We start from the raw sequence: 23,923 nt of genomic DNA, 5'->3' as shown, positions 1-23,923 counted from the left end.
TGATAACTTGCTTTTCACTCCCCAAACACCTTCTTTTTGTTAATTGTAACACCTTGTCTCCTCGGCTTTTATTAAAGCAGCTTTCGGTGGTGTCATGCAGCGTCCTGGGATCTTCTAATGCCAGACCTCTAATAAACATAATAGCATAAAAGCCCTTGACCAACCAGTTATTGTTACATTTCTGCACATGGCACATAGTGCCACGTTCTATTTTGAAAACTGACTTGATTCTTTCTTCTTTTCTCATGTATTTGACATCCTGTCTACTTTAGCAGATTTGCACAGCTTCCAGAATAAACCAGGTGGGTTTAGCAGAGGGTCATTGTGTATAAACCAGAGCCAAAACCTGAAGCTTGTCCTAGCGTTAAACTTAAACAACCACACCAGTCTCTAAACTTATAAAACGTCTATTTAAAACAATGTGATTAAGTGTAAATTGCTCATAAAAACAGCTGGAGCTCTGGCTGGTTTTTGAATAGCCCTGGAACTTATTAGTCTATTTTTACTTATAAACAATACAATTAGTTTGTATTTATTACCTTTAAAAAGTTGTATATCCACACGCTGCACCGTAGAAGCGCAACTACTTGAGCAGGTGGCTGGTGATTATTCTCACAGTGTTTCAGTTCTGTATTAATGCGGTTATTAAAAAGCTTTTTTTTCCACAGTCAGAGAGATGTGCAAATGACTGGAGATGGAAAAAAAACGTTTCTCCGCAGAATCAAGTTGGACGTATTTTATCCAGATCGAATTAATAAGGTGCTCTTAAACATGTCTGTCATCATTTATAAAAATGGTGACAATTTTTTCTTGTTAGAGATGATGGAGGGGAAAAAACAGGAGCATATTAGTAAACCATAACAAGTGAAGTGTTTGGTTTTAGCTGCTGTTTCACTCTTTTCTGTCCAGCCCTAGGACTATATTTCTGGTTCAGTTCATATCTGAACCAGAAATTTAGTTCTGGTATAACAAAGTTATACCAGACTTGTTATACCATATAACTTGGAAAGTAGGATGTTCTTACACATATGGTGCTTTTTTTCTAAAATGTAAATGTCTCATGATGATTATGATTTTGATCAATTCATCTATTTGTTAATTATTGTTCTCATCTATGTATAAAGTCATCTTTTTGTCTATTCAATCTACCCACTGTAGAAATATGCATATTTAACATTTTACTTTGTATTTTGAAATTGACTTTAAAAATGAGGAACTTTCTAATGAGCCTCAGACTAAAAGCACATCGACTTTCTGCTGCTGAAAAGAATCAATTGGCTATAAACTGTCAACAAAACAGGTTCAATGTCATTAAGATTTTTTTGGCAGACCATTATTCAGAGTACTTGATTTTTTTAATTTATTTTTTTATATTGCTCATTAAAACTTTGGTGAAATCTGTCAGTGTTGCACTGCTGGTGTTATTTTTTATTTCTAAAATAACACCAATAAGAATACAAAGCCTGATATGAATATACCAACAGTGATGAACTGTTCTTTTATTACTCGAGGTCTTTTGCCAGTGGGAGCACAGAAAACGTCCTACATTCACTTTAAGCATCTTGAAGTGAGTGGATAGGGGGAGCACTGTGGATAATTACCTGAGGTTATTATTCTGTCATATTCAGTTGGTTTCAGCCATCGCTCCTAAACCAACAATAACTCTGTGGTCTGCCCGAACCCGAAGCGCTCCGCTCCTGACCCTGGGTGATAATATGTGAGCAGAATATCATTTAAAGAGGTACTTAACCTACAGTACGCTGCCTGTGCGTGCAGCTGGCGTCATTATCCTTGAGCCGTTCCAGCTCCACCATTAGCAACACCGGGTTCCAGTGACGGCGGCTTCGCCTCAGCACGACTCGTGCCATAAAATGACCTCACGCAGATGCAGTGACATGCCTCTCTATAGAGAAAGGAAGCTTTGAGAAGGTCGTTTGTAATCAGATGCCACTGACTGTAGATTTTAGTGGGTTATCTTACACCCGTGGGGCTAATGGTGAACTGGGATTCTGAAAATAGAAGGAAATACCTGTGTGGGTTGCCGTGTCCCTTTTTGCGGCCGTTGTACTTTGAGTTATCGAGAAAGAGAGGCGTTACTCAGTTTTGGCCATCTTCCTGTCCTCTTTTGCTAATTTGTTTCTTTTTAAATACCATCTTTTTTAAAAAACTTTAATCTCTCCTTATTTTTTCTCTCTTTTTTACTCTCTTGTTTTCCCCTTTACTTCTCCTGCTAGCGTGTGATAGGCAGCGTTAGCCGGTGGGTGTTGGGCGGCCTGATTACTCTGAACTATCCACAGCTGCAGCAGCCTAATGAGGAAAACACTCCCATCAGCGAATAATTGCTGTTTAGGAAGCCGGTTGGCTTCCAGTCGCTCAGATCGGCTGCAGAGCGGATCACAACCCGCCCGGCAACTCGTCGGTGACATAACGTGCAGCAATCTGTTGCGTTCCACTTGTTCTGTACGTAAAATAGACAGTTTATTGTTCCTTCTCCCAGCCCCTCTTATTCGGTATTCTTCCCTTCAAACTGCATAACGTTGCAGCTAATTTTTGAGCTGATGAATTGAGAGAGAGAGCATCGGAAAATGAGAAGGAGGAAGAAACAAAGGATATTAAAAGATAGGACGCCGAGAGAGCGGAGGGACGGCTTAAGAATTGGCTTAGGAGAACCACAGCAAAGTAAAAGCATCACTGAAAAAGTGAATAAGAGAAAACAAAAGCAACAATGAAAAGATTAAAGGATAGAGCTGGCACTATTCTTTATTTTTCATTTTTTTCTTGTTAACAAATCACCGGAAACGACTAGACCTGGAAATTAGTCAGTGTCTGTCAGTGGCATTCAGCCTATTTTGAAAACAATCAGTAATTTTCCAAAACATCTGCTAAAGAGCACTCTATCTTTTATTGAGTATCACCCAAACAAAAGCCAAATATAGATTAAATAGCTCTATATTCTTCAGGAATGAATAACTCTGTAGTGAATATCTGGGTTCCTACACAGATTTGAAGTCTGGAATTTGATTGAGGTATTCTCCAGACTGGGATTAGCAAAGACAAAAAAAATAAAATACAACAGAGTGGGAAGAAATATGCAGATCTCCTCTGACACTCAATTTCCCATTTTTGGTTAAGAAAAATGCCGACCCATTAATCTCTCTATCTGTCTTTTCATCCATTCATTTTAGATTCCTTCCTTCATTTTTCCCTTTCTGTTCCCCAATCCTTCTTGCTTTATTCCTTCGTTCTTTCCTTTCTTAATTATTTTCCTGCTTTATTCATGTCATCCTTTGATCATTTTTCCTTCCCTGCATTCTTTCTTTTTTGCTTCAATCTTTGTTGTTTGTTTTTACTCCAATCCATCCATCCATTGGAGGTAAAATCTGACCATTGTGTAAATATCTGCTGTAAATTAATAGTGAACTTTTGTATTTGCTTGTTTTTTTTAAATCGTCAGAAATATCTGAGAATACAAAAGTAAAAATTTGACAGTAAAAAGGTGCAGGAAACCTGGTCAGATGGGATCTTCAACACACTTTGATGGAAAATTATCCCCGGAATTGCTTTTTTGTTGAAGAAAGACAACATTGATAAATTTGCATGTCCTTAAATAAAATGGTCTTTTTGATTACAACAAAATAAAAAGCTTAGCCTCTTTCTCCTCTTTCAGTAAAGCAGAATGATTGAATAAAGAGACAGCTGGAGATAAATAGAAGAGGTCATTTTAAAAGACAAGCTAGGGGAAAATCATGAGTAGGCAACATAAAATTCAGAGTTCAGCACAAGACCGGCAATGAAAACTAATAAAACAATATGAGCCGTGTGTTATTACGTGTCAGAGATCAGTCTTCTAAGAAACTCAAGGTGAAAGTTGAGTTATAAAAAAATGTTGAAACACTCTCTCCTTTTTCTCCCAGAATCCCCCAGATTGCAGTAAGGCGAGAAAGCTGGTGTGTAACATCAACAAGGGCTGCGGTTATGGCTGCCAGCTCCACCACGTCGTCTACTGCTTCATGATCGCGTACGGCACTCAGCGCACGCTCATCCTGGAGTCGCACAACTGGCGCTACGCCCCCGGCGGCTGGGAGACCGTCTTTCTGCCCGTCAGCAACACATGCAATGACCGGTCTGGGGCTTCCACTGGACACTGGTCAGGTGGGTACGTCCCCAGTGGCGCAGTCACACTATGAGCTGCATCTAGCGCTAGTGCAGCGCTAATGGCAAAGTGAACTAAGCAGCTGCTCAGTGCTTGGGTTTTCACACAGTTCAGAGATCTATTATTTGAACATGTTTACTGAGAATCAGAGTATTTATGTACAATTAAATTTGATTTATTGGTTTCAGTGTAGAAAAATCAGACAATTGTTTAACATTTAAATTTAAGATTCAACGGATTAGCAAGTTTACTTCCTAAAGCACAAAAAAATAATTTTCATAGGTTGATTATGGTGTTACCATAGCTACAGTCAGATGCTATGAGTTTAATCTTTGTGATTGAGCTTCAAATTCATCTCAGCAAATAATAGCCAATTATCACTGGTTGCATTCCAGCTTGGTCCATTAAACATCTCCAAAGGTTTGCTAAACATTCCACCAAATATATAGATTTAGTGAAATGCTGTTTAGTGGTAGTGATGTTCTTACCAGGAAGAGAGGCCCCTAAGTAACAGAGGTATGGAATCGAGTCACATGACTTGGACTCGAGTTATTAAAATCAAGACTTGAGACTTGACTTTGACTTTCACACCAATGACTTGGGACTTTACTTGACTTGAAGCTGTTTACTTGAAAAGACTTTTGTTTGAAAAGGTAATTGTAAGGATCCTGAACGTGACGCTGTGGGATAGTTCTGAGTTCTGGATGGTAATGCAGTACGTTATTTTGTGTCTTGGTTAGTGATTCTGGCTAGTTTGATTCAGGCAACATGTTTTTATCAATACTGAGATGTGAAATTGGCCGTAGATTTAACCCCACTTGGACTGACAGATACTTATTTTACCATCACATCCAAATTCAAAACCACTGTGCTTTATGTTCAATGAGTGAATTGTGTGTTTGATTTTAAAAATAGCACATGGTCTATTACTTACATTTAACATAATTGGAACATTGTTTTAAAAAAAAAAGGACTCAAAGGGACATAAAATTCCAAGCTCCTGCCTTGACTTGACTTGACCGTCTTTACTTGAGTCTTGACTCGGACTTGAGGACAAAGACTTGAGACTTGCAAAAGAGTGATTTGGTCCCACCTCTGCTAAATAATAATCTGCTTAGGGCCCCATATAACCTTGGGCCACCTCTGCTCTACCATTGGCCCTGCCAGCAGTAATTATGATAAGTTACCTAATTATTTTTTTTGGAATAACCCCATCTAAAAAATGTCCCTGACCTATTGTTCTCATGTAAAAGTAAAGTTTGATGATTGTTGCTGCAATGCAGGATGAGGTTACTTTGTATTGGCCTTATTGCAGAAAAACCCAAAAACAAATAATTTGGGATATATTTCCTGTAAACACAACCGCTGCCCTTCTGCCTTGTTTATGCTTGCAGTTTTCAACTGAGTCGATTAATCCTTTCCTTACATCATATCCATTTCAGCACAGGTCAGAAATAAATTCCACCAATCATAGCAGGCTTATGAAGTTTTAATTCTGCGTGTTTTTCTCAGTTGCAGTCCCTGGACTGGAGCACGAATTCACTGATGGCTCTTATATTTTCACATTAAAAGCTGCTGCTGGGCAACGTAAACATACTTCTGCCAAAAATCCATTTTGACATCAATATTTAATGTCATCCGGAATATTGAGACAGTGTTTTTTTTTTTTAAACTTGCAACTACTTTTTCACATATTTCTTCTCTAATAAATTATGAACATGCAGTCAGCGATATGTGTCTGGTATGTGCCTTTAAATTTGTCATGTTTCTATTAAGAGTTTTTTTTAGCATTGGTCTAAGTAAATGTCCATTAACTCAGGTTCTGAGCACAATATATTTTTAAACTGAGGTTCCTTGTTACATTTCTCACTCTCGCTCATACATGCAGCAGCCCAGTCATGTCAGCACGGCCTTGTGTTGTTGGCAGGACTTTTATTTGTATTTGGTGAAGGTTAAAAATTCATCAAAGTTTTTAATTTCCTTGTTCTCCACCATTAAAACATCTTATCTTTTATTCAAATAAGTCTTTACTGTAAACAACAAAAATCCATTTAATAAACAGCACAAGAAGCATAAAGTTATATGCGTTAAATTAGGTTTTGTTATGTTGGGGGTTCTGCAATTTCATGGTTGATGTACAGTGCTCTCCACCATTATTAACATCCCAGCTAAAGACGGGTTAAAAGTAAATTAGTATTTTACTGTAGGAGCATTGTCCCTCTCTTCTCTTCAAATTGGTGAAGACAACCATACATCCCATTCAAGGAAGGTAGATGTGTTTTGATCTTAAAGAGTCATGAAATGGCCTAAAGAAAATAGCTACTGTAAACAGTTTTTATAGCGAGCAAAAGCAAAACTGGACAAGGACTCAAGTCTTGTCTTGTCACCGCTCACAATGAAAAAATACAGTAGATGAAAAAACTCTAAACCTCAGAGTTGGAGAGCTGCAGAAAAGAGAGACATCTTGGGGTCATCAAGTTTCAGTCGTAACCATAAGACGGCTTCTAAATGGTAACTGGCTGCTTGAACATGAAAAACAATCTTTCTGTCAGGCACAAGCATAAATTACGTTCAACAACATTAACTCTTTTACTTATTTTACTATTTTACTTAAATCAGTGATGGTGTTGCGTATTGTACTGTACATCTATAACCAGGATGCTCACTCAACTTTTTTTGCACCGTTACTTAAAAAGCATATGAATTTATTTTCACCTTTAAATTAGCTGCTAATCCCAGAAGTTTGCATCCCTCTGTCACTGACATGCTTACAATTTTATTTTATTTTCTGCAAAGAAGGCGAGCTTTATGCTTTTATCTTTCCTATTTAATTGCTTTTTATTCATTTCATTTTAGGTCTCATGAGAGTGTCTGACGCAAAAAAGTAGTTTATGCACCAACCGAGGGGCAACAGGGAGGCGAGATGACAGAAAAACATGCCTCTGTTGCACAAGCTGTATATGGACTTGTGTGCATGCTGAGCATTGAGGTTGCATCCCGCTGAGTAAAAAGCAGAGATATCATTACTGTTTCAGTCGCGATGGTTGTCTGGTTGTCTGTTGCGGTTAGTGACTCAGACAGATGCTGGTGGTTTACTTGAATCCTGTTTATTATCATTCGCTCCCATTTTTAGAAAGTAACAAATTGGAACTTTGAAGAGAAGGCACAGCTTTGCATCAACTTTGTGCAAATATCTCCCAGCCCATATTGCACACTGGTGTCTTGTCGCTTTTATATTTGCAGCATATCTGTAGCTTTTATGCAACCAATGACTGTCATGTTTCATTTTGCAAAAAAAACTAGCCATAGGTAGTTTTTTTTTTTTTTTTATGAAACACAGATGATCCCGATTGCTAAAGGCCTGCAGCTCTGTCCAGCACTTACAACACCTTCATGTGTTCAGTGTATATCGCTCAGGTCTCTCTGTGTATGTTCCAGAGAAATGCTGCAGCAGCAGTAAAAGCTTTAAACTTTTACAGGCAGGAGTGGGCGTGCCAATAGAGTTCCCCAGGATAGAAATGGGTTTATAAGATTTTGTTTCTCTGTTCTGCTTCACTGCCAGTGTTGGCTGAGGAACAGTAAGTGGTGTTTGTGTGAGTGGGATTTTCCCGCTTTATAAGCCATTACAAAAGAAATGACGACATGGAAATAAAAACGTAATAAATTACCTGTAGTTCTGCACTCAATTTCAATCCTCATTATAATACAGTGCTTCATAAAAGTATTTATGTCATTTTATTGAGATTTTGTGACAAATAGTCACAAGGTACCACATAATTATAGTTATGTGGAAGGAAAAGGTTACATGATTTCTAAATTGTTTTACAAATATAAGTAATCTAACTGGTAAATAAAGTTCAGCTTTGTGGAATTTAATATCAGTATAAATACAGCTGTTCTGAAAGGGCCTCAGTGGTTTCATACTTTGACTGCAAAAGACTCAGAAGATTGTCAAAGGTTCAACTTGAAGAAGGTTAACAACCCTGAAGATACCGCCAGTTACAATGAAATAATTTAGATTAAAGTAAATACATCCCTTCTGACTAAACTCAGGCTATTTTCCAAATAAGTTCTGGTAGAATTTTAGGTTTCAGTGTTTTTTTAGTTCTGTGACATCTGGGAGCAATTGGTGGCACTTGGTTTATTTCGCACTGTCACGTGAACATTTGTATTCAAGTTCAAAGGGACTTGAATACAAATGCCTGCTACACTTTTCAGATTTGTAAGTGTGAAAAAGGTTAAAAACTATACATCATTTTATTCTCCTCACAGTTCTACTCTGTGTTGTGCAGGGTTATCACATAGAATCCTGACAAAATACAAGTTTGTTTTTGTAACATAATATTTTACAAGTTTCAGTTGTTACACATTTTTGCATGTATATTTACTTCAATACGCCGAAAAAATTTAAAGCACTAATTAACAGAGTTTACTTATGATCTTAAGCATTTAGTGCGGCCTTTTACCTCAATTATTTTCTCTCTCATAGCTTCTCTGCGATCATCTTTGAATTCTTTCAGCTCTATATTTTTATCGTATTGCTTCATTTGACTTGTGCTCTCCTGGGCTCCCTCTTCTTATCTCCTGCTCTCCCATTGCCTTTTCTCTCATATTTTCTTGCCTTTCATATGTCCTTTTTTTGCTTTTTAATGTATTTCCCTTCTTCCCATTTATGTGAGTGGTGTGTGTATTAAAAGCTACATTTTAAGGACCCATATGTGCCATATAATATAATTCACGCCCAACAAGCGATTCACACCGATTGATTAGTGTTTGCATATGTAGGATAACACTGTAGATACAGGCTTTTTAATGTAAAAACTGTCATTATTGGTTTGTTTCTGTGACTTGTAGGTTATAGAATTTATTTTATGCTGTATTCCTGAAACCAAAACACAACCTATTATTTGTATTTATATAAAATGTGCCTTCAATGTAGTTTTTCATGTTGTTTATGCTTACATAGGGAGTGAACTTTTCTGGAGCCTAATGCCTCAAACCAGCAAAATTCCAATTTCCCCACAAATCATAACATGGATAGCCTGCTCTCTTTTAAGTGCTTCTCTTGGGATCTGAGATGCTTACAGACCAAAAGAAGATGCATGCTATGTGTGTCTGTGACATGGTATTTCTGTCAAGAAAACATATTGCTTTAGGGGAGGAGGAGAAGATAAAGACAAAGATAGCGATGGAGCTATTATTGGAGCCGCTGATTTTCTTCTTGCAAATGCGAAACGGAGGAGGGGGAAAAAAACAAAACATTGCAAGAAATGCACATTCACACAAACATAACCCTCAACTCGGATTTGCTCCATCGCAGAGATTAAATGGCTTGTGGCCTAAAAAAAAGTGGAAAATAATATCATTCCAAATGAAAACCTAACCGTTGGACAGACAAGGAAATATAGATTAGTGATGGGCTGGTCAAATACAAAAATGAGTTTGCTTCATTTTATTGTCTTTAGAAAGGTTGGTGCAGATCCTCAGCCACCCAGGATAATGGATTGCTACATGTTATAAATAGAACTGCAGATGTTTTTTGACGTCTTCATCCTAAATCCAAAATACTTTTTCAATTTTAAAAATGAGTTGGTAGTATCATACTTTAAAGTTGTCAATAGTCAAACCTGAACTGGCCTCCTTGGGTCACTAATGGGGCTGTTGAAGCCAGATGAGACACTGGAGATGCCCTGCATTCATTTCAGTGTTTGGGTTGTCACTTGACCATCCAATCATTATCTCACAATGAACAAAGCAAGTTGTTTTGGCTGCATGTGTCAGTGTGTCAATTTCGGTAAGACGGCTTGGGGATACGAGTCAAAGCTTTTGAAAAATGAAATCTGAAGGCCTGTTTAGGGATATACGTCTCAAGAACATCTTGAGATGTATATAAACTGCTAAGTCTTGATCCAAAGACAGTTGGAAAATGATTGTGGTTCATGAAAGTCTGAGCAGTGTATAATAGTATGAACATTAGAAAAAAATGATTTATGCAATATTTAAATCCCTGAAGTAAAAACTCTCTGCCTTAACATAAATTTATTTGATCTTACTTTGATAGAGTAAAATTTCTGATTCCTACTTTGGCTGACTAGTTTTAATTCGAGAATTAAATAAAATACATAGTGACCTAAAAGAAGAAAAGTCCTTAAGGTTTCCTGAATCTAGCAGAAATGAAAGAATCACTAGATTGCTGCAAGTCAATGACTCAATGACTAACTGGAAATTGTGTTACAAATCATGCTGTTTGCTAGACTGATGGAACAAAAAAAAAAAAAAAAAAAAAAGTTTTCAGTTTTGATACATTTAATGACTACAAGGAAGAATTATTTGACCCACAGAACACATCACCGGTCACAGCCGATGAAAGGGAAGGCTGGTGATTTTCTTTCACCGGCTCATTGATTCCCGCAACACTATTTGAAATATTGAGGCATTTTTAAGGGGAAAAGCACAACTATCCCCATTTGACAGCTTTTGGAATATTACTTTGCATTCATGCTGTGAAGAGGTTCTTCCTCCAGGCCTTTTCATTTTGATAGCTACACTTTTATATTCTTTAATCTTTTTAAAAGAAAAACAGGTTGAAGCTGCAGGGCAGTTTGCCCCCGTCCCCAGTTTATTCCTCCATTTCACACCTATGCATTACCATTTCATCCCCTCCGACAATAATGTCTAACCTGTAAACAAACCATTTTGTACCCATTTGCTTAAACCATGTACGGTACTGGAGATAAATGGTCGTAAATTATTGTGTATATTGTTATTTACAGACCGTGTGAGCTTTGTGGTCCTCTCTATTTTCAGCTATTGTGTTTAAGATGCTTGTTTAGCTCACTTGACTCAGAAGACATAACACATAATGGGGAAAGTAACTATTTTTACAGATACAGTATATCTCACTTTTTGAAGTCATGTTACTGAATCTCTTCTGAAATTACTATAAGCTGTAAAGAAAACTTTCTTTGAATGGTCAACTGTCCCAGGGGGGTAAGAAACGTCCCCTTGACGAATTGATATGCTAAATATTAAGTCTTCCAATAAGCAATTTCATTTCTTGTTGGGTTTTTTTGGGAGGGGATGAATTAAACTGTAAATTTACAATTATTTGGTGAAGGTGAAAAATAACAAGTAAACCTGTAAGATATCATGGCTGCTTAAAAAAGACAAAAAATGTTTTTGTTTAGACAAAAAAACAATTCCATTAACCTGGTACACATATTTTTAAGGTAATCATTTAAATTGACCATAATTAGCAAATACAAAACTTTTATTATTATAATGTCAGTAGTGATTTTTCCTTTAATTGTTCAAAAGGGTATAAACATTTAACATTCCATTGCTTTAAGGAATTGTAATAAAAACTTTATTGTTTGATTGTTTTAATACAATGTTTAATTATTTTTTGAGAGACTCCTTCCTATTTCCAATCAGAAACAAATCTTACCCAAATTAAGCTTCTTTAGAGGAAATACAGATTTTATTAGAAGTTTTCTACAATATAGTGTTTGGTTTAGTTAAAATAGTCAGCGACAATTACAAAAACCAACTTTACTCTTCTGGGTGATAGATGACAATGCCGATGAAGTGTCTTCCATTCCTTTTTCCTATTACCTTTTGTTAGAAGCCATGACAAAAATATAGAAACTCGACTAGCATAACGCTGGGATTTTGATGATCTAATAATAAGTGTTAATGCCCAGATCTAGTCCTGTTGCCTTATCTCCGCATATTGTTGCATCTTTGAAGCAAAGATTAGAACAACTGAAGGTTCCTTCTCTGGCTAAGTTCAAATTCATATGTAGAAACCCAGTTTATCTTTAAAACCATGACTGGCTGACCAAAAAGATAATTTGTCCAAGAAAGTGCACTCCTTTGTGAAAATATTTCTGCATTGTGCATGATGCTGAGAGCAGAAGGCGAAACATAATGTTCCCTGACATGCAAAGGCTGAAACAAGAGATCTCAAAGATCATAAATTCTGTCTCAAATGTATTATGAATGGAGAAGCTCAGCACTTTGTGTCTTGATGGTGTCACTCTCGGTTCTCCAGTTTCATAGTCTCTTATGAAAGATTTATTGGGGCCAGTACACATCTTAGACTCCAAATACAATACAGGAACTTTTCTTTTAGTTCAGATCCATATGCATCGGAAGAGGCTGTTACAGAAAACATATGCCGAGGTTGTGCAGTTAAGACATACTTGAGAGAGGCTTTGTGATCTAATTAAGTAGCAGTGAGAAGCAGACATACTTCATATCTCTATATCTGTGCCAAGAAAAGCAGGCTTCAAAATATGCCCGTTCCCCCTTCTATGAATCATGCCAATGTTGTTATATAAGCAAAGACGAGCCTGGGAATATTTTTTCTGTTCAATATTTAATGCTTGTTCTAATTTATATTCAGTTCATACTCCGGCGCACACACACAAATCCAAGCCTTTTTTCCTCTACTTGTTTTTAGCATATTTTTTTAGCTACTCTTTTTCTGTGAAAGGCCGTTTTTAACGAGTCATTATGCCATTTATTTGGAAGCGTCTTATGGAGGCTGTGTTTGCAGCTGTGCTAGAGCCTGTGTATGGCAGTTACGAAAGTCACTTTAGTCTGACAGAGCACAGGCCTCAAAACTTGTCTTTTTACATAATTCAAGGGTTTTATACACATACACACACACACCAGCAAACCTAGCTTGGGGTTTAAGACTGAAATGGAGTGAAGGTTGTGTCTGCCAGGCACATCCCTTCTGGCGAGATGTGATTAGCTGAAGCTCTTTGTGTGAGTTTGAGAGTGTGAATGCAATTTCTGTTTGTTGCCATTTTTATTTGGACCGACATAACTTATCAATGTCTGACCACATTCATTGTAGTTCACAGGACTTTTTTTTTTACCATCTGCACATTTTTATAAATTTGTGTGTGTAGATACATGCAGTTTGCAGGCTTGTACATGCTTGTAACCTTTGTTCTGACACGCAGGTGCACAGCTTCTGCATTTATGTATTTGGGTGCACAGTTGGCCTTGATGGTCAGGGAGGTCTGGCAGTTCAGGCAGTTGTGCAGTCCAGAGGACTGACCTTCATAATCAGCTCTTGTCAACCCTTCTTCTTGGGGCTGCTTCCAAGCAGGACTCAACCCTTGGATCATCCAGTGTTGGTCCACAAACCACCACTTCCTTTTCCTTTTTAAGTGGACTGAAAGGTAATTGTAGTCTTTGAGAAAGGGCAGGTGAAAGTCATGAAGCTTGATTATGGTTACATGGTTCATTATTTTTACCATTCCTGCTAATTATGACAAATTACAAACAGTTATAACTCTAAAACCTCATTATGACAACTACTTAAAAAAATTCCAAAGATTTTGATGTTTTAAACTTAAAAGATATTTTTCTGTCCATGACACCAATTAGTTCTCCATAATTAGACATTTGCGGCCACCAAGTCCCAGTCCGTTTCTTGAAGGTAATAAAATTTATGAATTTGTGGCTTTAAAGTGGAGTAAGATAATGCACCACTATTCTATAGTATTGTGTACTCACCAATGCGACTCCATAAATCAGCTTGTAATGTAACTCAGTGCTGTTCTAGTTAACTGTATGCAGACAAAATTAGGATCAAATGTTGCTGCGAAACATCATAAAATGTGATAAACAGTGTTTCAGCTGCTTTTTGTCTAACTTTTTTTTTTCTCTGGAGTTTTCCTAAACTTGCACATCTCTATAAATTTGACAACAGCTGCCTTTTAGCAAAACGTAAACATAAAATTTCATACCCAAATCATCTGAAAATGCAATGGTAATAGATCATGTAATTCAACTTTTATGTACCTTACCCAAAAATCCAGATTCCTTTTTCAAGTTCACAGTCCATCATATAACTTTTGACTTCTGGAAGGATGTTAAAATTATAAGTCCTAGTAATGAAAATGAAACGGCTGAGTGATGAGGTTTCACAGAGCTGATGATGTGCCTCTTCTTTGAACAGCAGTTCAATGGGAACTTTAAAAAGTGTGACTGGACAATGACTGATTGGTGGATAAGATTGGTCATCGTTGGCACATGTCTGACACTAAGATGTCAGACACTAAGATCTGACATCTTAGTGTCGGATATCGTAGGTCACCTTTATGGGTCCAAAAACAGGGATTTTCTTTATCCTTATCGATTATTTTGTATGTTTTCTGATCTAGGGGAGGCTCATGATAAGGATGTTCAAGTTGTGGAGTTGCCCATTGTGGACAGTCTACACCCTCGGCCCCCCTACTTACCTCTGGCAATCCCGGAGGACCTGGCCCCTCGTCTGCAGCGTCTGCATGGCGACCCGTCTGTCTGGTGGGTGTCGCAGTTCGTCAAGTATCTTGTTCGCCCTCAGGCGTGGCTGGAAAAGGAGATCCAGCAGACCACCGCCAAGCTGGGCTTCAAACATCCCATCATCGGGTAAGGACACTTAGCTCTCTCTTTTTTATGTTTGCGGCCTTGCTTTAATTCAGTGGTTACAAAAGAGTCAGTTACTATGGTATTCCTCTACAGTAGAATTCCTTTACTATTAGAGAAAAGAAACTGAAATGTTACTCATTATAGGGTTTTGCTTTGTATTGCTGCACTGCCGGCATATACTCAGCTTATGCTCATGCAAATCAACTAGTTTAAAGAAATTTCATCACTCTGTACTCATCACTCAGAGGTTTTTATTTATCTTTTAAAAGCAGTTTGTTTGATCATTTCTTGTTTTTGCTGTCGCCCTCAGTGACCTCATATCAAATCAGCTCCTTCAGTTTAGCTAGGAACTTGCAGAATTAAATGCTAGAGGCAGTTTCAAATTAAATGAAATTGGACGAGACAAGGAAACTACACTTTTTATTAGATGCAGTGGCCTAGCATCTGTTCTTTTATCTTCAATGGCCTCTGTTAATTAAGGCGAACTGTTCGCTTCATTTCCTTCGCTGTCAACCAATGTTTCAAAAAGCCGGAGCATCACAGTGAATTTATCAATTTGTGCTATTATTAAGCATTATTCATCTAATCAAAGTAGTCTCGCTTTGTTTCAATGACCTCTATAATCCAGAAAATATTAAACACAAAAAGATCTATATCTGTGTATTTGTTGTTTATTTTGAAATGATCCCACACACGCAATTATGTTTTATCAAATACTCTTTTTTCATAGCTAAATATAGTTTCAGATACATGCAGCATGTGCTCTTTTGTACTAAATTCAGCCCACAGATAAGTCTGTTTATAGCAAGACACAACAAAAGAGTGGTATGCTTTCCTAACGTGTACTGTTTATAGAATAAAACTTTTATTTTTTTGTTAAAATTAATACTGAGTTTAAAACGCTGGGCATTAGTTTGAAAGATCTTCATTTCTTAATAAAAGCATAAAACACAAAAATAGTCCAAAAATATCAGACTATGGGAAGATATCTATTTTATTTTATTGTATTTCAAATTAGGTTAGAAGATTATTCTTTTTTGAAAGTTATTCGTTCATATAATATTTCATAGGAAATCCTATAATCTACACGTTATATTTTCATTTTAATTTAGTCTTTTTTTTAATCAAAAGGTTAGTAAAATATTATGTATAATATATAATAATCAAATTTAAAAAATCTCTCTTACCTATAAATTGGTTTTGCACAGTTTACATGCATTTCCATATTGCAAATTATGTTGACTAATCTAAGTCTTGATATCACTGTTATGAAACTACACGTATAAAGTCTAGATGAAAATTTCAGATAATACTACGTAGTAGGGTTTATTTTATATGCCTATTACTGCTCTGTTTGGACTGGGCTATCTGCAGGAGTTCACCACTGTTTTAAACTTACTTGGTCCAGTTCAGCAAGTGAGCTCTAACTCACTTGCCGTTCACAGTCCATCAAAAGTTATATGATGGACAGTGAACTTGAAGAGCACCCTATCAAATACTGAAGACCAATTTTGAGAGCAGCACTCTCTTAAACAGCTTGTACATTTTTTAGCTGTTTACTTGTTTACGTTTCAGCAAATCCCCATCAGGCGCTGCGGCAACCGGCTCTTATGTTCTGTCAGCTAGCGTTTTCTCCAGTCGTGATATTCTGATATTCTTCTTTAGCAGCATTTTAAATCTGAAATCAAAAAGACTTTGCAAATAATTCTTTGCAGTTTTTCTAGCACACATTGAAGCTTGTTGCAGATGGCACGGGATTTACCTTAAGAAGGCAATAAGCATGGTGACTGGTTAACTGTCAGACACTGGGAAGTCTTTCAAATGACTTTCAGGTCCTTTCAGGTAGTTGTAAGTCTCTGCAGAATCCCATAAGACTAACTCTGTTTGTTTGAGGAAGATGTTTAAAACAAATGCTTAGACTTAGTGTATGATGTTTTTTTAAAGGTTTACCCATGTCTTATCTTAACTGTCTTGTTTTACTTTCATGTTGCTGCTTTATGTCTTCATCTGTGCCCTTAGATGAAGTCATAAAGGGGGTTTGGTCTCCCATCCTCTCCGACCAAACCCTGGCCCTCAGATCTCCTCATTTATGATCGTTCTTCTGTCTTCAGTTGTTCACTCTGCTTCAGGGTTGTTCAAATATTTTCCACAGTCTCTCTTATGTACCCCAGGCATCATGCTGTACCTATATTCCTCCAACTCTCGCAGTTTTCCACGTTTCTATCACTGCGCTTTGTGCTTTCCTTTGTACAACTCCCAACACACGACACATAGCCCTCCCTTTTTTCTATCCATGTCACCCGGAGAGGGGTTATTAAAATCATTTTGGTGTAGAATAAAGCTTTTATCTCTCGTTATTTGGCTTTCAGTAGTGCCACTTCGCACTGACGTCAAGCTGCAGGAAAAAGCCTGTGTGCATCTAAAAACAATGTGGAGGATGTAAAGGTTGAACTGAAAGTAAACCACAGAACTAATTTCGGGTATGAACAGTACCCTTGAATTTTGTGATACTGGAATAAGAGTATCCCCCTAGTATGTTATACTTGTTTTGGTTGCTCTGTATTTTATTTATTTTTTTTGTCTTTTGTAATTTCTAAGTATTGTTTGATTTTTATTTTTGAATGTATTCCAAAAATTTCAATAAAAATAAAGTTATAAAAAAAAAAAAGAAAGAAAGTAAACCACAGAAGTAGTGCGAAGACCTGGCAACAGGAGGGCAGGCTTGGTTTGATGGAGAGGGTGTCGAGAGATGTAGGATGACATTTTGCCCCCAAAGTCTTTCGGCGGACTCACACAAGTCCCAAACATCGCCATCACTCTCTCTGGGCCGCTCCCTTCAGACCCGTTCTGCAGCCATAAACTAGGAGCAGCCGTCAGCACAGATCCAACTCGCAACAATTTAGTGCAGTGTAATATTAGCCAGAATACCCAGAGAGAAAGTGCTGTTTCAGTCAAAAACACGCTTGCATCCTCCCTGTGTGCAGTATGGTTACCAGCAGGTCAGATTTCTCTGTGTGCTCATCAGTTTGGTGTGTTCAGTATGATTGGAGCTGCAAATTTAAATAAAAATAACTCGCCTTCTGAGTTTACTTGTTTGAATCCATTATTTAGATTTTAATTTTGTATGCTGGTGTAAAAAGAGAGCAAAAGAAGCTTCTATGTCTGAATATTTAACTCGCATAAAACATCATGTTGTCTGCCTCTAGACTGGAACACAGGCAGTCGGAAATAATATGGCCCCTATATTTGTTTGAGGTTCTGGTTCCAGTTAGTAATTGTTTCAATCTTGTTTGTTTTTTTGAAGCTATGCATAATCCTCCACTTATGACCACCTAATTGTCTAATCATGATGTACTCAGATTTTTTCCATTCATTAATCTATCCACAAACCTTTTTCAAAAAACCTAATCATTTAAATTACTTTCTGTTGTAATGAAGTGAAGCCTCTGCATTCAATTCATTTAAATACTATCATCTTCACAATTAAATCAGATTAAAACAGGATAAGGGTAAGTAAGATTTATTTGGTCAGCTGTACAGAATTTGTACTTCCGCTTGCAGGGACTGAGGAGGTCCATCAAACATGGGTCCAGAAGTTTTCATATTCAGTATATTTGTTTAAAAGAACATATGAGACAAACATTTCTTACTTCATAGAGTTCATTTAGTAGCTTAAAAAAACTCACGATGGCTTTGTCTTTTCAGACGGCCCATTAGGTGTTGATGTTCATGATTCATCGCACCTTTATTATGGGGTGTGAAATAAGCAAAGCATACAAACCCACCTTCTAGTCTGGTGTACCTGGCTCATTTGTTAGTGAAGCAGACTTTTTATTTCCCATGTTTATTCCTAATACAGCTCATACAGAACCAGCCTGGCTGGAGCCGAACACAACTGGAGGCAGTCCTCCTTAATGAACAAATTACTTATTAAAAGCCATTATGACTGCAGCTTGCCCCCTCTCCTCATATACATTGGTAGAGCAATTGCAAATTGTTAAAGAAATTCTTAAGAAATATATACGAAATATGTTGTCGAATAATTTTGATTTTAATAGATAAGGGCAGACGTCATAGATTATGTGATTAGTTGATGGTGGCTGGCTGCTACGGCTCATAAAAGGTTCTGGACTTGTTCTGCTAACAACTAGATGCAGCAGAAGCTGATAATAAGATACTTCTCTCAACTGTGTGCATGTAAAGAAAAAAACAAAAACCAAAGAAGCATGCTTTTAGCTATATTTTCTCTGCATGACAGCCATAATAAATATAAACTTAAGGTTGGTAAGGTAACTCCAACTTTCCAAGTCAGAAGTCTGATTTGCAATAAAACAAGAAGAGCAATTTCAGCATTTCCCCTTCCCCTACAGATATCGTTTCCACAAAACTGTTAATATTTTGACTTTGATGACGAAACAGAATTGTGTTTTTTTTTCTAAACATTTTGACTTTATTCGTGAAATAAACACACACAAATAACAATTTCACAAAAACTGTGAGCTCAACTTCCTCGGGGGAACAGATTAAATAAAAATCTCAAAAACATGAGTGGAACAAACATGACAAAATCAGGTGCATCACTGCAGGCTTGATGGCTCCCTGTCCTGGCATATTCTGAATCATGTTTTCCCTCCGTTCAAGTCGCCATATGCCAGTTCAATTGAAAGCAGTGGGGGATTTGAATTGACACGAGCCGTTTCAATCTGAGAATATGCGTTGGAAGTGCTACAATTGTGCAATCATTGCTGCTCCTCTTTTGACTCCTTGCAACCTTGACAGCTTATTAAAACACTTTACTTTGGCTGCTCTTTTAATTCCCCATTATCTATAATTTTACGCAATGAGGAAGCGTCTTAATAACAGCTCTGGCATGTTTTGATGTCAAGGCACGTGTTGCATAAGCAATGAGTTTATTGCTCGTGTGTATGTAATTATGAGCTGTTTTTCTAAAGACGGGAACTCTAATGGAGGCTGCGGTTTGGAAAGCCAAGTTTCCCTGAGTTTCTGTTGTCCCCTCGGCTGGCTTCTGATCGACAGCCAGAGCCCCGAGGTCAGTCTCCAACAAATAATTTATTCAGTCTATGTGCTATTGTCACAGTCTGCCAGAATCAGCACTTGCTGTGCCTTGTGTGGGCGTATTTGATGCCATTAATGTATGCTTTTACGCCCACCGTGAGCATCGCCCTGCCTTGCCAATACTGTATGAATAGTCGGGACTGAATTGAATCACTGTAGTGGCGGAGTGGGAGAGTGCCGTTAGGTTCGAAAGAGAAACCGGAGGGGGAGTGGAGTAGCAGAAAGCTGCGCGGTGCGTCACTACGGCCTCTGTTGCTCTGACAGACGGAGAACAGGGCTGAAAAAAAAGAGGTTTCACAGGAACAAAGAAATGCAGACATGAAAGAAAGAGGTGAGCAGGAGGGAGGGCTCCTCACAAAGCCTGATGTCAGGACCTCTGTCCGATCCCAGACAGAAGACCAAATGAAACACTCCAACATCCGTGTCACCCACTCAACCTTCTGTTCTCACCTCCATTCTCTGGCTTGTGTTTGCCACGTAAATAAATCAGAGCATCCTTGAACAGGCACTGATTGATCTCCTGCCAGAAGCAGAAATTAGGTATAGCTTGTTTATTCTTTTTCCTTGAACCTTTGAGGCACTTTTTTGTGCCTTTGCCTGAGTTTTTTTTTATTTTTATAAAGGTAGTGGATGCAGCACAGCGGTTAAAAGAAGTCGTTGCAATCCGTAAATCAGTTGAAAGATACTGAACAGATAAAAGACAACAATTTTTTGTCCCTCTGAGGATTTCCTCACCCAAGATGTTCCAATGGATCCTTGACCCAGTGGATGGGTTTTGCAGTTCCCAGAGGGGAAATGTGCAAGTGTTTGCTTGCTGGAAACCTATTGAACACCATTATCATTGTCTTCAGTAAAGAATTTTTCACTTTGCCATAGCGTAACAGTCATTATACCGCTTGGTTCCTAGAGATGAGTAGGTATCACCACAAGGGGGCGCCTATTCCCTTTTTTCTTTGTAGTACTATTGTACAGAGTGAGAACTCGTCTTCCACGTCGTTGTAGAGAGAAACATCGTGATGATGAGGTGCAGAACGGTAAACTATTCTTACTTTTCTCGTGTATGAGAATATAATGTTAGTACCGTGGAGATCTGGCTTTACATGGACGAAGTGAAATAAAGTGAACGTGTGGAATACTTCAACAGTGCGTCCTGCTGTTTTGGGTTAGAGTGGCTAACCACCATTGCTTTCTCCTTCTCCAACCTCTCACCCCACCGTCACAATAGGCCAAGAGGCTGCTGGCCAAAAATGTAGACCATGCTTTAAAGAGAAAAACCTTTGCAGCTGGTTGCATGTAAAAGATGACTGGCTTCTGGAGAAACTGTTTTTGGCCAGAGAAGATAAAGATTGAACTATTTGGCCCCAATGACAAGAATGTTTATTGTGTCAAGAAAGTATTCCCTTCCAGGTCTGGAAAAGTTTGGAAAATGTTGGAGATTCCAGACTTTCTTCCACCCAGGTCTTATAACTTCTGAAAATCAAAATTTCTACGAACATTTTGAGTTTTATATTCGTTATTGGTAAATCCACAACACAACTGTAGATAAATATTTCATCCATCACTATTTTGTTTCTTGAGTCACTGACTGGAAACCCAAAGCTAAAAGCACACTGAGGAATCAAGTAAGGGCCATTTTAGTGCTCTTTATTTATTCAGCTGAATCTTTCATTTTAAAACTAGGTCTGGCTTAGATGCCAGCAAAGAAAACATTAAGACTCCACTTTTTGCAGAAAAAGTATCATAGATCACAAACTATAAAATAAACAGTATTCAATACTATTACTTTAAACTACTAAACTTTAAGCAATGTCAGGGAAAATCTAAATCGGTCTTAAATGTCCAAAACATTTGAAAATCTGCCAGCAAAATCTGGTCTGAAAAAGTTAAAAAAAAAAAATGTTGAAATGGAAAATGTGTCAGAACCCTAAGATACGAGGAGCCTTTAAAACCAAAGCTGTTAAGCATGGCGCTTACTGCGTCACGTAGTGGAGCTGTTTCCCTGCTGCATTTCACAAAGTGGTTTTTAATTAGGAAGGACAACTACCTCCAAATCTCCATCTCCACTTTCAAACAATCTTCTTGCCAGACTAATCCAGGACATTGTTGGATGGTCAAACTGGAAAATGATGCCAAGAAAATCACAACTTGTTTCAAAATTAAGAGAACAGGCCCCAATTAGCACCAATTAGCTACTAGAATGTCTTTCACATTCACTCTACTGGTTGGTAAAATATTTTTTTGCATCACTCTCTGGATGTCTGGACAAATACTTGGTTCATGGAAAGGTTGGGCAGCTCATATAGGGAAAATGTAAAAATGCTCGCTCGATTTTCCGACTTAAATGGGAGATCGCTCAGATTTGGAAATTTCATTTGCTCCCTGAATCTAAATGTCACAATGCAGATTTAGTGGCAGCTGGTTTCGTCATTGAATAATTCAGGATAGAAAGAAATTTTGTTTCATCCTCCATCAGTTTAAGGGTTGCTTCTGTGCCAGAGAGGGAGTTCTTGTCTTTTTATATTTTCAAGCTGTGCTCTTATCCTCACATGTAAATTCTGCGACCATGAGTTCTCTGTTTTTCTCCTTCTTCCCTGGAAGCAATGAACAGGATGCTAAAAAGAATGACAACTGGGCTCATTATTTCTTTTCTTTCCTTTGTCTTTGAATCTCCCTATGATTTCTACTATAATTCCCTGTTTGCCACAGTTTCCTCATAGCTTTGTTTTTCTCCTATAGCTCTCCTACTGCAACAATAAAATCATTTATAAAGTGGGTAATTTCAGTGGCTTTTTATTTTATTAAAACAGCTGGAGAATTTTTTTAAAAGATTCCAGGAAAGGAAGCTTAAAGCATTAATGTTATGGTGCCTTAGTCCTTTTGGTGACACTTTATTTGACGGGTTGTGAATAAGACTGTCATGACACCGTCATAAACATGACATAACAACCTGTCATGAACATGAGTAAGTCTTCATTAAAATTTATGACTGTTGTCATAAAGTGTCATTCGGTAAATAATGAAACTTTTAATACAAAGTTGACATCATTCAAAATGTCTTCATTATGACAACTTGACATTAACCAAGAAATCATGATCTGACATAAACTTGTTATAAAAGTATTATTATTAGTATTTGTTTATTTTAGTTGTTAATGAAATCATTAATTATTTTTTCCATTCAGCAAATAATGTGACTGCTGTCACACAAAGCTTCCATCACCTTGACTAATTTTTTCACAAAAAAAATTCTTGCAAGCAAAATCTTTTACCACGTCTCACTTTTTGTATTAAAAATTAAAATAGATTTATGCCTAAAAATAATTCCACCAAAACATTACTCTTTATAGCGTGAGGACTTCTTTGTATTGTACCACAATAAGTATTTGTGTTGAACAACTAAACTGTAATTATCACAATGGACTAGGACAAAAGAAACAATACAGGTTTTTGTAGACAGGCAGTATAAAACTAAATTTTTCAAAAGTTTTAATTCTGCTTCAGGAATCAGCACATTGTATTAAATAAAAGGAGAAATCGATGACGAAAATGAATTATTTGATTGTATTTTGGCATGAAAAGCAGACTGCTGTTTTTGCGCTTAAGTTGGAATCCGAAGTGGAAGTGCAGTTCTGATGAACTGGCAAGATCAGTACTTACTAAATTTAAAATATTAATTCACATGTTTGACTTTTTGTTTTTCTTTTGAAAAAACATCAACGTATCAGTGGCTTCATCAAAATTATCTGTTACCTGCAGTGCTCGTCTATATAGTCATGTGTGTTTTTGATTTTTCAGGGTCCATGTTAGGAGGACGGATAAGGTGGGCACAGAGGCAGCCTTCCATCCAATAGAGGAGTACATGAAGCACGTGGAGGAACAATTCCAGCTTCTAGCCAGACGCGTCAATCTTGACAAGAAGCGGGTTTATTTGGCCACAGATGATCCCTCCCTGCTGCAGGAAGCTAAGACAAAGTGAGTGTTTGTGATTTTGTAATCACAGCTAAAGTGCAGTGAAAAAGTATTCTCCCTTACATATCTGTTTATTTATTTTGCTTTTTTTTTGTCACATTTAAATGATCAAAGATAGGTTGGATGAATATAAAAATTTGTTTTTTGATGATGATCGCTGTTTATTATAGAAAAAAACTACCCACACCACTGAGTGAAAATATGATTGCCCCACTTGTTTAATTATGGGGGGCTTAAGTGACTAAGTTTCAAGTGTTTTCAGTAAAATAGCAACACCCATTCCCGTTCAATCAA

The 23,923-nt window shown here is 37.4% G+C and overlaps 1 protein-coding gene across 1 annotated transcript in view; it reads left to right on the top strand.

The window, feature by feature from the left end:
- The window catches only part of fut8b (fucosyltransferase 8b (alpha (1,6) fucosyltransferase)), a 112,226-nt gene that overhangs the window by 84,334 nt on the left and 3,969 nt on the right, over window positions 1–23,923 (top strand). Inside the window, exons 6-8 of the mRNA XM_032585495.1 lie at window positions 3,915–4,152; window positions 14,338–14,584; window positions 23,456–23,632. Of these exons, the coding sequence (XP_032441386.1) occupies window positions 3,915–4,152; window positions 14,338–14,584; window positions 23,456–23,632 (662 nt within the window). The remainder of the gene's footprint in view (window positions 1–3,914; window positions 4,153–14,337; window positions 14,585–23,455; window positions 23,633–23,923) is intronic.

This window comes from Xiphophorus hellerii, chromosome 15, assembly GCF_003331165.1.
Source record: "Xiphophorus hellerii strain 12219 chromosome 15, Xiphophorus_hellerii-4.1, whole genome shotgun sequence".
In the NCBI taxonomy this organism is placed as follows: Eukaryota; Metazoa; Chordata; class Actinopteri; order Cyprinodontiformes; family Poeciliidae; genus Xiphophorus; species Xiphophorus hellerii.
Note: the sequence above shows the minus strand (reverse complement) of the source record. Positions and strands in the feature narration are given on the sequence as shown.